Raw genomic sequence first — 13,483 nt, 5'->3', positions numbered from 1 at the left:
TTGTAGTGATGAATACTTGTCCGGCTTTTTTTTTTCTCTCCTCTTTCTACTGTTACTATTGATACAGTTATTACTACTTCTGTTTAGACTGTCTGTTGTGATGCTATTATATAGATAGTATCCTAGCTTTAGGGTGTGGCCCAAGCAACTTCTTTAATTTGGCAGACTTGCATCTCGAAGTAGTAACCTCTCTCTTTTAGCTGATGAAATAGTGTTGTTTATCCTTTTGTTATTCTTACTATCGCATTATTTTTGGTGCGTTGTTAGCTACAAAGGTATATAAGAGAAAAAAAAGGGGGGGGAGATTCTTCTAAAGAGATGTGTTAAATAAAAAGAAGCAGGTTGTAATTACTAACGTTGCACCTTGAGCTGACGTTTTTTTTTTATGTTGAGAAAGAGAGCCAGCTATCTTCTTTTTTTGTTTTGTTGGTGTTTACTTCAGAGAATTGTAATGCTGCTTTAACAAGATTCATAGTGTTTACAAACGAGAAGAAAAAGGGAAATCTTGTTCAAGTAAACTGTGTGCTTATGTAACACATTTTATTTATAACTCTACACACAAGGTCCTTGTGCAACAATAGTGATACCAGAGCAGTTGTTCTCGATACACCCGCTTTAGAATCCGTTTCTCTTTTACCCTTTTCTGAATTTAGTCATCTCGTACATAGCCAGTCTGCAAAGACTTGACCTACTTGCTTACTTTTCCATATATGTTGATGTCTCTTTGTCATCTTTTTAATTACATTTATAATCATTATATAAAAAGAGAGAGAGAGCAAACACATTGTATTCTTTATTTACTTGACATGCAAATAAAAATAAAACAACCTTTTATCCACTACAACATCTATTTGTTACATGCCAAGTACTTTATCTATGCTTATAAGTCAGCAAGTAGGCGATACATTCCCAAGTTCCTTAAAAGGAAGGTGAAAAGGGGAAAGTCGGTGTAAGTATGGTTACACTATATACCTTATTAGTCTTGCTTACGTGCTTGTCTTTAGCTTCTTCACTCATCCCTCCTCATTCTCCATCATTCCTGCAAACATACTTTTTCATAACCAAATACCTTTAGACACATAAAAGGCAAGAAAAGAAAGCAACTAAGCAAAAGAACAGTAGCAGCTACTTTTTCATCTCTTGTCTTCATTTGAATGCAAACTTACCTGAGAAAAATAAAAAAACAAAAGAAGCTTTCTAAAAGAAAAAAAACGTAAAGCAGACAAAGCATACTATCAATATACTGAGTACTTAGCATACATACCAGCTGAATAATATAAAAAATAAAAGACGTGACTCATCACTCATTAGATTCCTTTTGAGAATGCTGATTAAGGAATCTCAACTTTACCACCAGCTTTTTTCTTTTTGTTTTTCTTTTTCTTTACTTTGACAATCATATACTACTTGGTCTTATGTTTATTTTATTACACAACTTGACTTTTCAATTAAAAGAGTAGAGATGGTATTAGAAGAATGCTTAGCAAAACAAGTGGTTTAAAAACAAACAAGTAACTTAGACAAAACAAAAAGTGAAAGGCAAAAGACAAGGACATTATTTAGTAAGTATGTTTTTATTAAAAGTGATTTTTCATTTGTATTTCATATAAAAACAGTTGACATTGTTGGCCATATTTTCAAAATGAAAATATGTTTCCAGGCACCGCCACGTGGAGGCCATGTCTTTAAGCGCCCTTCGCATTCAATTGTTTATACTGTAATGTAATCGACATTGGTGGCTACTCTCCGGGAGGGACCCGCTTCTGCCATTCCCATCAAGTAGTCCTGAACAATGAACACAAGAAACCAGTAAAGAAACAAAACATTTTGTAATTTGGCTCGTCTTTTTATACTTTTTTTTAAAAAAATTATTTGAAAAAAGGTCACTTCTTAACAGTCAAACCAAAGTCACCTGCAGCAAAAGGATTTCATTCGTTCCTTTGGTTACATACGAGTACTAATTCAGTAATTTTCTTTTCTTCATTCCTTGTTTAAAATTAAATATTACTCCCTTGTTCTAAATAGTTCAACAACATAGTCTGTATTAATACTCCTTTCTATTTACTTTAATGCGGCGCTCCTTACAAAAATAAGACAACTTTTAGACTGATAGCTAAAGTCAGGGATCTTATTCGATAAAATTCGTCTGAGATGACTTCGGATTATAGAATTTATAGCTTTTTGTGGACAATATGTTGCAAACAGTTCACTACATTTCACTGTACAAAAAAATCATTCTCCAATAAATATAAATATTGGATATTCACCATATCAACTATACCATACATTCAATTGAAAGCAACTTACCAGCTGTTATAAAAATAGGTTTTTCCTAGAAATAACCTACCATATTTTATTGTAAAAAAATTTTTTAAAGTAAATTTATTAAATATTTTTACAGCGAGATATTTTGGCAAAAAATTACGACTACAAAATTAAGCATGTAGTGTCTTATAATCAACAATACAACGGCGATATTCAAGTTCATGTATCGATGAAAACGAATATTTATCATCACTAATGCATAATATGATTTTGCTGCTCAGTTCATATTCTACACATTCACAGCCTAGAAACGCCAGATTTACACAATACAAAGCTTTATAAGATTTTCTTAGATAAAATGCGGCTTCTTTTATGCCGTTATAACCTATTATGTTTCATTTTACTACTGTTCATGCTGTAAAATGAAGACAGCATATAGAAATTTTATAATTTTTGTGCTCTATAGTAAATTATAAGATTGCTGTCGTAGGGTAATTCCTTTATCACTAAATACTAAAGCAGATATCCATATCAGCTATGATACAAACAGAAAAGAACATATAGTAAAGTAACAAGCCTATTATTTCGTAATTTGTTCATTTTGATCTTGTCAGTGTCTAATTACGTTCTTCTTGACCACAGGATAATACTTTCCTATATTTGCGTGATTTTTGGAACATTGACTGGATGTCATTTGCAACCATATCCACAAATTTCAGGGAATGACAAAAACATACAGGACGAAACCACTATTCATTAACTTGTAAGTTCCTCTTCCAAACATTTTTATTGATAAACAGTCTTGTTTCATACTTGACCAATACTATAGCTCAACCTCTTTCAAGGAATGTGATAATAACAAAAAGAGAAAGCTAGATACACATCAATCGGAGCTAGATTTGTCACCAAGCGATAAAAGAACAGCAGGAGAGAACATAGCATAGAAAGAGCAATGAGGGATGATTCAGTCCGGCTGGTGGATATTGTCGGTTACAAAAAAGATATCATTGACGGTTATAAAAAAAATAAATGGTCAACGGTTAATTAAAGCATAATTGTCGAAAGACAGGATTTAATTTGTCGGTCCATGCAATAGCAAATTGTCAGTCAAATATGAAGAAACCGTCATCAAGAGGAAAAGATGCTGCTAGGTTTAATTCATAGCGCTTAACCATATAGTGTTTTGATTCTCGTAAGTTTTCAGTTGATTTGTAGTTAAAGTTAATAGGTATTTATTCAATGGAATGCTTAGGATGGAGTTCGTTTAAAGCAATTTATAATTTGACGTTTAGAATGAAGACACAAGCCATAAGGATCACTACAGCAAACATCATTGCATGTATCACCGATTGTTGAAGCAGAAGCGGCAGGCAAGCTTGGGAGGCTAGGAAAATGGAGTGCATTAACAGCTTCCTGTTTAATCATTGCTTCGTGTATGTGCCTTGATTGGTCGATGAGGAAAGACTAAATTGTGATAGAAAAATAAGAGAATACACTAATTACTAATAGAGACATTGTTGATTTACCCTCATTTGAAACAGCGCACTTAGTGTTTGTTCCAAACCCCCAAGTTGATCTATATTGTATGGGATTGCCAACTTTGCAACTGGCTTAGCAATATAGAATTGCTCTTCGGTTTTTTTGATCATATACAGGCAGCCAAAGCTGCCAACAAAATCCATGACCATGACAGATGTATTGATCTTGTATTTTGCAATTATCTGCTGGATAATGCAGGCATTAGTCCTCAGATTTTTGCATTGTTGTTTTAGAACAACATCTTTGCTGGCTATGGTCTTCTTGAACTCATTAGAGGAAATCTCTACTCGTTGCTTTTTGTGTTTTATGCCAAGCATAAGGTCAATTCTTCGGCCGAAAGAATGGGACTGCTCCCCTAACCCAAATATTGATCTATTCAGATCAATTGACGCTTTCGTGGCCTCACTGGTACTCTCGCCACTACAAATATAATCATAGATTCATTAATCATCTGTTTGTTTGACCTCATTTGCTTTTATCTACTTACTCAATCAGTTTGATATTCGAAGAATCGAGCAATATATCTAATAATGCAGCGAATCTTCGATAAACAGTTGTTTCTGATTCATCTTGATTTGAGGACCAGCGGGCCAAATTCCTCACACTATCAAAGGTAGATACTGCATTTTTAGACATACATGTATTGTACTTTTCCTCTTTTGACTTGCATTTGCTCCACAATCAAAAACTTGGCGTATTGTTGTTCTCCGTTTTGTTTGCTTTTGGAGAGTAAATATTTTTGCTCATCAATGAACTCCAAGATCTCATCTCTATCTGGCAAAGCTAATAGGCGATTCAGTATATTTTTGGAATTGCCGTTTAATCCAGGATATATGTCAATATCCATGCTTTTTTGTTCATCCAAATACATCCCCATTGTGCTTCGGTAAATAGTTTCTGATATATATCCACCATTTTTATATCCAAGAGGTTAATAATACCAGAAAGAGATAACCTACAGTGAATAGAGAATAAGTTTCTATCTACAATAAAATTGTGAGCTCTATCTTACATTGTTATCAACGACTCTTCTGAATTGATAGTCTCTTGATTTAGATACTTTACACCCAAAGAAACCAGTGATGTCATTATATTAACTGGCGCGTTGGCCATAAGCTGGTTTAATGAAACTAGTTCTTCATCTTTGAGTGTATCTCCGTTCAACTAAGAAGCAAAAGGATGGTTATAATTCAGGAAACATGTATCATGATATATTTTCCTAACCTCTTGATGTATGCTAAACTGTTGTAAAATTCGCTTGAAAAGTGCCGTTTTAAATCTGGTAATATTCGAGTAAAATTTCAGATAGTAAGCGAATATTACCGACTTATTCTCCAATTATTTGCAGTGACTGTATGATCACAAAGTATCTCTTGATGCTTCTTCATATTCAATTCCATACAAAATAATGAGTAGATAAAGGACAAGGTAAGTCTCTTTGATTTGATATCATCTGGACAAAAGTCATCATTTTATTCCATTCCTTCTTCTTTATTGTACTTGACTGTGATCATGCTATGGAAGATAAAAAAAAAACGTTGATTACTTCTAGTAATGATGTGACATATGAAATGCATTTGACTTACATTTCATAAAAGACTGTAGCATCATCTTTATGCAATACTGAATCCTAGGTTATTAGTTCTGGCTAAATAGAACAATATTATGCTTTTCGGAAGCATTGTGTTTCTAAATCTTTTCATATGCTTCCTTGTCAACTGAGAATGATGACTAGGTCAAAGTAGAATGATCATGTAAAACCCTAGGACTTGTACTTCATTGGTTCTATAGACGAATTGACTAATTTAGTAGGACAACAGGTTTTATCACGTAATTACTTACAGGTTATGTTTCAATATTACGACGATGGAGAGTAAGAAATGACTGAAGATGCCGGCCTCTTTTAGATTTTGACTGATGAATGATACAATAAAAGCATAAAGAGTGAGAGAAAGACAGATTCCCATGGTCAAAAATGTAACAGACAGACGATTTTGCAGGAATTGCTTTTGTTAATTTCTCATCATCGCGTCATGCCAACACAGAGTAAACTTTGATAAGAGCAAAAAATGTATAAAAAGGAACCAGATTCGATATCTTTTTCTTTCTTTATCAATCACAACAACACAGTAGATCAGCATCATAGTAGATCAGCATCATAGTAGACCAGCATCATAGTAGACCAGCAACACTGAGAGAGTTACCAGTTCAGCAGGGGTTCTTCGATTTATTGCTTTACGCTTTATCTGATTCTCCCCTTTCTGGAAAAAGAACGTAGAAGGGCACCTATTCGACATGGCCTCCACGTGGCGGTGCCTGGAAACATGTCTTTACTATAAAGGCATGGCTAACAATGTCGACTTTAGTACTTGTACTTTTATATATATCCTATACAATAAAATTCTTCTTTGTCCTTTTTTTTCTCTCTCTCTCTCTCCTTGTATCTTTCTCTGTTTCTCATGTTAATTACATTGCTTATTATATTCTTTGGCTTCTTTCATGTCTTCAAACAAGTCCATTAGCTTCATGTACAACGATCATCATCCTTAATGTACAAAGGAAGAGAGCTGAAATAGCTTTGTATAACACCATAGTATGATCATAGCAGTTGATCTAAAGTATACTTTGCTATTCTTTTTTGATTGAGCTTTCATTGTTCATTCACCATTACTCCATTTTTCATTTATTATTCGTTCATTATTCATTCAATTATTTGCTTATTACTTGTTGTAACAATAATGTTGTCAGCAGAGAGAGAGAGAGAGAGAGAGAGAGAGAGAGAGAGAGAAGGTGTTTTTGTGAGTGTGTAAAAAAAATACCAATTAATATTCTGTACTGATGAACGGCAAGCATTCAAATAAATCATAAAAGAAGCTCCCTTGGTCACTTAGATATATTAGTAAAGTAACAGTATATGTTGTCAGATTGACTTACATCATGTAGTTCATTTCTTTCTAGATTGACCCTTCTGCTTAATTTTTTCCTTCACATGAAGTAGATCTGGACGACATTAGGTCAAGCAATTCCGCTTTGCAATACAAAAGTATGTATATGACAAGTACTTACGAAGCGAATAGAAAAGAAAGAGAAAGAGAAAGGTGAAAAAAAGAAAAAAAGAAAGAAGAAAAAGAGAGAACAAAGAAATAGGGATCGACAACAATGTACCTTAGTTGATTTCATTGTCCGTCAATGACAGATAAGATCACGTGAATGGTACTGATCTTATCGGACATTCGTTTATCCATGACCGTACTTGACCTTGTTTCCATTTATGGGTATTCTTATTTTCCTCTCTCTCATTTTTTCCCTCTTTTCTTAATTATTCTTTAATTCATAAAGACCCTTTTCTTCATATTCTGTAGTCACTATACCATAATAGAATAGAATAGAATAGAGAACAAGGCTTTGTTTGTGTTTTTACTTTTTCTTATAGACTAATTAGTTTACATCGGAATACTTGGTTCACTAGTCATAAAGCTTTACAGCATCTTATAAAAACTCCACTCAAACAGTCTTTTGTGTACATGAAAAGCAACTAAGCCGCATATAGAGATAGCATAGAGAAATAATACAAGGAATGTCTTTGTAAATGGGGGATTTATTAAAAAAGATATAGATTGATCAAGTATAGGACCTTAAGGTTGTCACTGAACAGTCTCATAGTGACTGATCTCACTGTCCTATTACTTGTTCCATTACTTCTTACCTTGTTTGATATATATGAATAATAAGCATGTACAGCATCGTTATGGTCATCATAGGCAATAGAGGATAAGCTCTACACGATGATTGTTGTCTATTACTGTATCGTACCTATCTTGTCATGTAAACTTGCTATTGGATGATCAACATTGATGGTGACTTGTAAGTAGCTGGTTGTCATGGTGAAATCAGGTACTCATAGTCTTGTATCTCTCCTACTTTCATAATATTGTCATAGCAAGTAGGTCTTGACTAGATCCATGCATACATATATACCCATGGTTGATCTATCACACAATCACTCTCACAAGCACAGTCCTCTCTCTCTCTCTCTCTCCCCTTTCTTCTAAATAAACTATTCCTTTGCTGTCTTCTTGCTCTTGTTTTCTTGTCTCTGCTCTCTCTTGCTTCGATGGTTTGTCTTTTAATTCATTTGGCTTCAGAAGCATACAGAATTCTATCTGTGGTCCACGACTATTGATACTCTAAGCTATACATCATCTCCTTTCTATTGATCATTATCTCATTCCCTACTTTTGCTGACCGAGGTTGCATTTTACTTAAAGTGTTGACTACTGCTATCTCTCTGTTCACTATACTTCCATTTCTATCTCTACTTCTTGCTTTTTGTTTACTTCAAATTATGTGGTGATTTCAGTAGACAAGTGTCTGTATTCCTGAACTAAGGCTTTTCTATCGCCCTTCTTCCTTTTTTTCCTTCTCATTCCTCTCTGCTTGATATATAGTTTCGAGTCTGTTTGTTGAGCTATTCTAAACTGCTTTTCCTATAGGAAGAATAGGTCCGGTAACATCCTTCATAGACTTGCTTTCGTCGATTGTTTGCTTGTTTTCAACTGTTGATAGATTATTAGAGAAAAGATCCTTTAGAAATGTCTATGACTACATTTGGCTGTTTATGTCTTTAGCTGTAAAGTAAGCTTTTTGCTTGTGTAAAAAGACACGGGATAAACACGAAAGGTAAAGAAGAAGAAGAAAAAGAGAAAAGAAAAAGGAAAAAGGAGCAAATACAGACGTATTACTAAGCCATCTTTGTGCAACTCCATCATCTCAACATCAAAGGTAATCAGGTAGACACAAAGTCCCTTTCTCTCTTTCCCTTCCTCTTTCCTTCTCTTTTATTTATTTATTGGTAGATCATTTGTTTAAAGCATCGTCTTGTATCAAGCCATGTACATACAATAACCAAACACTTGCAGCTGTCTTTTCCCACTTTTGTCATCTTGTGTCACTTACCTCGACTTGACCCTATTCTACACATATTCATCTCTTGAGTATCACTATCCATTGTTGCATAGTCAACTACCAGATACACTTCTCTTATAGACCTTCCTTTAGCTATTGCTTTTGTTTTTGTTTCGATAGATAAAGAATTGATGTTGCTATGATCTTATTTCCTCTTTAGATCCATTACTTGTCTTCCATTGTCTATAATCATTGCTTTTCCTTTTTCTGTTCCTTTTTCTGTTCCTTTATCTATTCCTTTGTAATCATCAAATAAGGTAGTTGGGTCATGGAATGATTGATATTGCTGTATCCTACTATGCACAAGTGTCATTTTACATTCCATATTGTATACTGGATGGAATAGAGAGCATAGTGAATCTAGAAATATCATATGTTCATGTGGTTCTCGTTCATTTCTTTTCTTCTTTTATTAGTTTACTAAAGCTGGAGGTTGTAAAGCTGTTTGTTTGACTCGCTTTTTTTTTTGTTTCATTCTTTCCTAGATTAATCGGGTAATCTAAAGTTGCATTCCTTTTCATTTTGACCTCTTATTCTTTCTATTTCTTCTTTCTCGATACCATTTCCACTTTTGTTTATTTCACTTAATGTCGTACTGCCGATTGTATAGTAACTGAACTAAGAAAAAGAAAAAGAAAGAAAAAAAAAAAAGACAAAAAAGGAACCCTGCTCAAGGCCCTGTGCCAACTTTATCTCCGTCCCTGAGCGCACACCTTCCTTTTTTGTTACCAGCCCTAGGAATGCCCTATCAGTCATGCCAAAGCTCCTCTATTTTACATGCTAATAGATGATACACGTATCTTATTGTCATTGTAGTGACTCAAATGATAACATAACAGTATAAAAGAGGCAAAGCTATGGTTATTATGGTAAACTGACAGGGTCGTTTGGTTGGAATGCTTTGAGAGATGATCAACAGGAATTCGTAAAAAAAAAAATAAATAAAAAAAGTGGCCAACCAAGCAACATAATATTATTATATAACATAATAATTAATGGAAAGAGGCGTCAGCAGAGCATTGAGTTCACTTTGTTGTCCACTTTGAGATTACAATCTGTTTAACTATTATTAGCATTAGCTTTCGAAATTAACTAGTCAACCTTGCCAATCTACTTGACCATCCAAAAAACCATCTTTTATCGTCGACAGAACATATAGAAAGTGTAAAGATGACGCGCTTATGAAGAGTCATAAGATAAGAAAGAAGAGAGGTTTATTTTCAATTCGATAACAATAATAATGGTAATAAAACAAGAGGCTTTTATTTATTTATAATCAAAGTAATAACAATAATGATCGTATCTTTATCTTACCCTTTCATGACAGGTTTAGCCGCATTTCATCCTTAGAGAAAGAAATACGTTGCCCAGAGATAACCGCGTGGAGGTACTGTCATTCCTATCTCCTTTCTTTATCCCGTTTAACGTCAGAAAGAGACCCCCGCACCCCCGGACAGATGGGAGGGAGACAAACGACGGAATCCCTATCTAATAGACTGTAATAATGTTTATGAGAGATACACGATTGTTTTTACCCAGTTTTTTGCAAGATAGGATGAATACCAAGGAAAGGAATGAAGAAAGAAAAAAAAAAGAAAGAAAAAAAAAAGAAAGAAAAAAAAAGAAAGGGGGAATAAAAGGATATTTTTTATTTATGTTTACTTTTCGTGTGAGATATTTTTTTATTTCATGAAAAACGCTTGTAATTACATTTTTGAATTGATGTTCTGATGCCCATTCCTTACAAAGCACAATGTACATTAATGAAATAAAAACCATCAGTTAATTTATTCTCTTTCTCTCTCTTTGTTTCAATTGCAAATGATGGCCTACAAAAGACGTTTTAAAGGCTTTAAATCAAATTAATAGGCTGTTATCGTATTTGTTTTAACGATAATGTGGCCGAAACAGGAAATTATTATTTTGTAACTAACCAATATCGAAATATGAAAAATTAAAAAAATAAATTCAAGCTTTATATTTATATCAGAAAGTTATTAATATCACTTTCCACAGACATTCGAAAGGTTGATATAGTGTATTTGTTTTCTTATATTTCATTGTGATAGGACAAGAACATCAATAAATTTAAATTTGTAACTGGAACAGATTCAATAACAAATTACCTTGCTTTTTTTTTTCCTTTTTTCCTTTCCGTTAAACAATTATCACTAAGCAAGATATTAGATACCAAAAAAAAAGAATAACTATAGTCATCAACATGTTATGTTTCATGTAGTCTGTATCTTGAAACGTTCTCAAAACATAAACACTATTTTTCGTTCGAAAATGCCGTAAACACATTTTTTTATACTCCACCATCTTTGTGTCATGCAAATAATAAATAATAAAAGCGAAATAACATGCTACAGCTGTACCGGAAGAAGAAATAAAGAAATGTCCTATGGCAACAAAATCGTATGTCATTCTAATCATTATTGAACTTGAAGGATTTCTTTGACATCACCATAGTAACGCTTATTAGCCTATAGCTTATCTCAAACTGCAAAGAACAGATTATTGTGATTTAAAGAACTATATTAGAGTAGGATAAAAAAATGAGTCTTAAGTGTCAGAATAAAGTATTTACAATTTCATTTTTTATTAAAAATAAAAAAAAAAAACAAAAAAAGCCCTAAGGCACAGCCTGATCATCTTCAGGATCCGTTGCCAGCAACCAGAGAGGAGCCACTTGATCATCCTCGTCGGCTTCATCGCTTGCCGACGGAACAGCATCACTGCCAAGACCACTCCAGACGGGAACAATGTGATCACCTGACGGGTAGATCACAACGTCAAACACATCCACAAAACACACCAAAAGCACCTCACCTTCGCGAATGTACTGTGCGTTGTGGCCCATAGTAAACGCGGGGACAGCAGAATCTTCTCGATTAGGATTATTCATTTTAATGTATAGTGAAAAAAAAAGTAATTGAGAGCAATCTGCTTTCTTTTTATACTTTGCTTTCTACACCCAATTTATAACTGTACAGGACATTTTCATAAGAACCAAAGCAATATAAAACTATTTTTATAGATCGCCGATTTAAACAAGACCTGAAGGTAATGATGTAGTAACAAACTTACATTATTTTAATGTTGCAATGCTATAATTCAACTGTTGTTGACTTCTAAAGATCTAGTCCCATTGTAAATTGATTTTATATGCTCATCGTTACTATTCAATATTGTGGTCAGGGGTACTTTAAAGAGCACATTCATCTCCAAGATTCATGCCCGATAAAAGTCAGCAATGTACTTCTTTTTTTGTGATAATGACCGGTCATGTAATTCACCTATCATAAATTTATGAGATAATATCCACATACAAATAGATTATCCAAATCTGCATAACACACTCAAAACTGATGAACTCTTTATCCATCATTGCCATAAAAGGGAGCATCAAACCTTATATCCAACTTTTGAAGTTTGGCGTTTTTTGATTGGTGTTTTGGTTGCACGACGTAAACGTAAAAAGTATACTCCAACTATGCTTTTTTCTTTTTCATCTTTCAAAAGCAATCATTCTATAAACATGACAAAAAAATTAACTCGCAAACTGCAAGCAATAAATGGAGTGCTTCGTTTAACCAAGAAAAAATTGGGTGGCTTCAACAGCCGTCCTGTGGTCAGTGAATTGGATGGCGGTCGCATCAAGGATACTGTTTCTTTGCGTTTGATCGCCCTGAGCAACCGGTAAGTTTAACTTTTTGGTGTATAAACGTTAATAAGATTATCTTACCAATATCTATTTATATTCATAGATTAAAGAGCAAGTGTGTGGATGAGGTGGATCGGTTGGAGTACTTGCTTCGTCCTAAGCCACAAAGGATGAGCAAGGAGGAAAAGCAGGCGTTGGCAAGAAGGCTGGATGAAGGAGCGCGCCTGCTTGAAGAAAAGAAGAAGCGCAAGCAAGAAGAAGGAAAGAAAGAGAAGGAGGCGCAAGGAAGCAAGAAGCGCAAGCAAAGAGAAGATGAGGAGGAAGAAAAAGAAGAAGGTTCTGGTGCTTGCTTGGTGAAGAAGCGCAGATGTTTTAAGCGTGGTTGCCGCTACCAATAGCTTCCATCCATTCCATTCCTTTAGATACCCTGAAAACTAATCTAGTCATAGATTAGTTTTGTTAATAAAAAATTATAATTATTTATCATTGCTCATACCTTAATATGTATCCATTTGAAACACATTGCCTTTCCATAACCTATCTATTGCTATGGATATCATTATAAAAATGCTGCTGCATATAAACCACAATACCTTCTATATCCATGTTATACGCTATGAATCAATGGCACAATGGCACAACAGTGATTGTCAACTTCTTGTGCTGCTTACTCTTTTATGAGCATAGTGTCCATATCATTGGTACTTGACACATATAAACCCAATTTGAGCTCATTCAATTCCTATCGACATAAGGTTATAACACAGTGGATCAAATTTTATTGACTTTTTACAGGTGCAGTTAGTTACAGATCTAAACACATTTCGAGAATTAACCTAATCTTCACATTCGACTGAAGCAATGACTTTCTTTCTTTCTTTTTATTGAGAATAGAATATACAGTTGATAAGGACTGAAGGTATCTAAAATAAAAGTTGTCAAGTTAACCAAAGTCATAATGTTGTTATGATTACTTGAAAGATTTGTAGACTTCATTAGAATCCATAGATCCCAAAAGCGGCAAAAGAAGTAATTGAGAATCTTGTA

At 34.0% G+C, this 13,483-nt stretch overlaps 3 protein-coding genes across 3 annotated transcripts; 1 reads left to right on the top strand and 2 right to left on the bottom strand.

Annotated features, from left to right (window-relative positions):
• Positions 1 to 3,607: 3,607 nt before the first annotated feature.
• RO3G_01224 (uncharacterized protein) lies at positions 3,608 to 4,440 on the bottom strand (the record flags this gene model as incomplete). Its single annotated transcript, XM_067655815.1, has 3 exons — positions 3,608 to 3,649; positions 3,792 to 4,224; positions 4,292 to 4,440. The coding sequence occupies 3 exons, from the start codon at positions 4,438 to 4,440 to the stop codon at positions 3,608 to 3,610; spliced, it is 624 nt and encodes a 207-aa protein (XP_067511916.1).
• A 6,964-nt stretch (positions 4,441 to 11,404) lies between these two features.
• Positions 11,405 to 11,677, bottom strand: RO3G_01223 (uncharacterized protein; the record flags this gene model as incomplete). Its single annotated transcript, XM_067655814.1, has 1 exon — positions 11,405 to 11,677. The coding sequence occupies one exon, from the start codon at positions 11,675 to 11,677 to the stop codon at positions 11,405 to 11,407; it is 273 nt and encodes a 90-aa protein (XP_067511915.1).
• Positions 11,678 to 12,310: 633 nt separating this feature from the next.
• Positions 12,311 to 12,834, top strand: RO3G_01222 (uncharacterized protein; the record flags this gene model as incomplete). Its single annotated transcript, XM_067655813.1, has 2 exons — positions 12,311 to 12,471; positions 12,540 to 12,834. 2 exons carry the CDS (start codon positions 12,311 to 12,313, stop codon positions 12,832 to 12,834), a joined length of 456 nt encoding a protein of 151 aa, XP_067511914.1.
• Positions 12,835 to 13,483: the final 649 nt, after the last annotated feature.

The sequence above is a fragment of the Rhizopus delemar genome, genomic scaffold, assembly GCF_000149305.1.
Source record: "Rhizopus delemar RA 99-880 supercont3.1 genomic scaffold, whole genome shotgun sequence".
NCBI lineage: Eukaryota > Fungi > Mucoromycota > Mucoromycetes > Mucorales > Rhizopodaceae > Rhizopus > Rhizopus delemar.
This window is presented reverse-complemented; position numbering and strand designations above follow the sequence as displayed.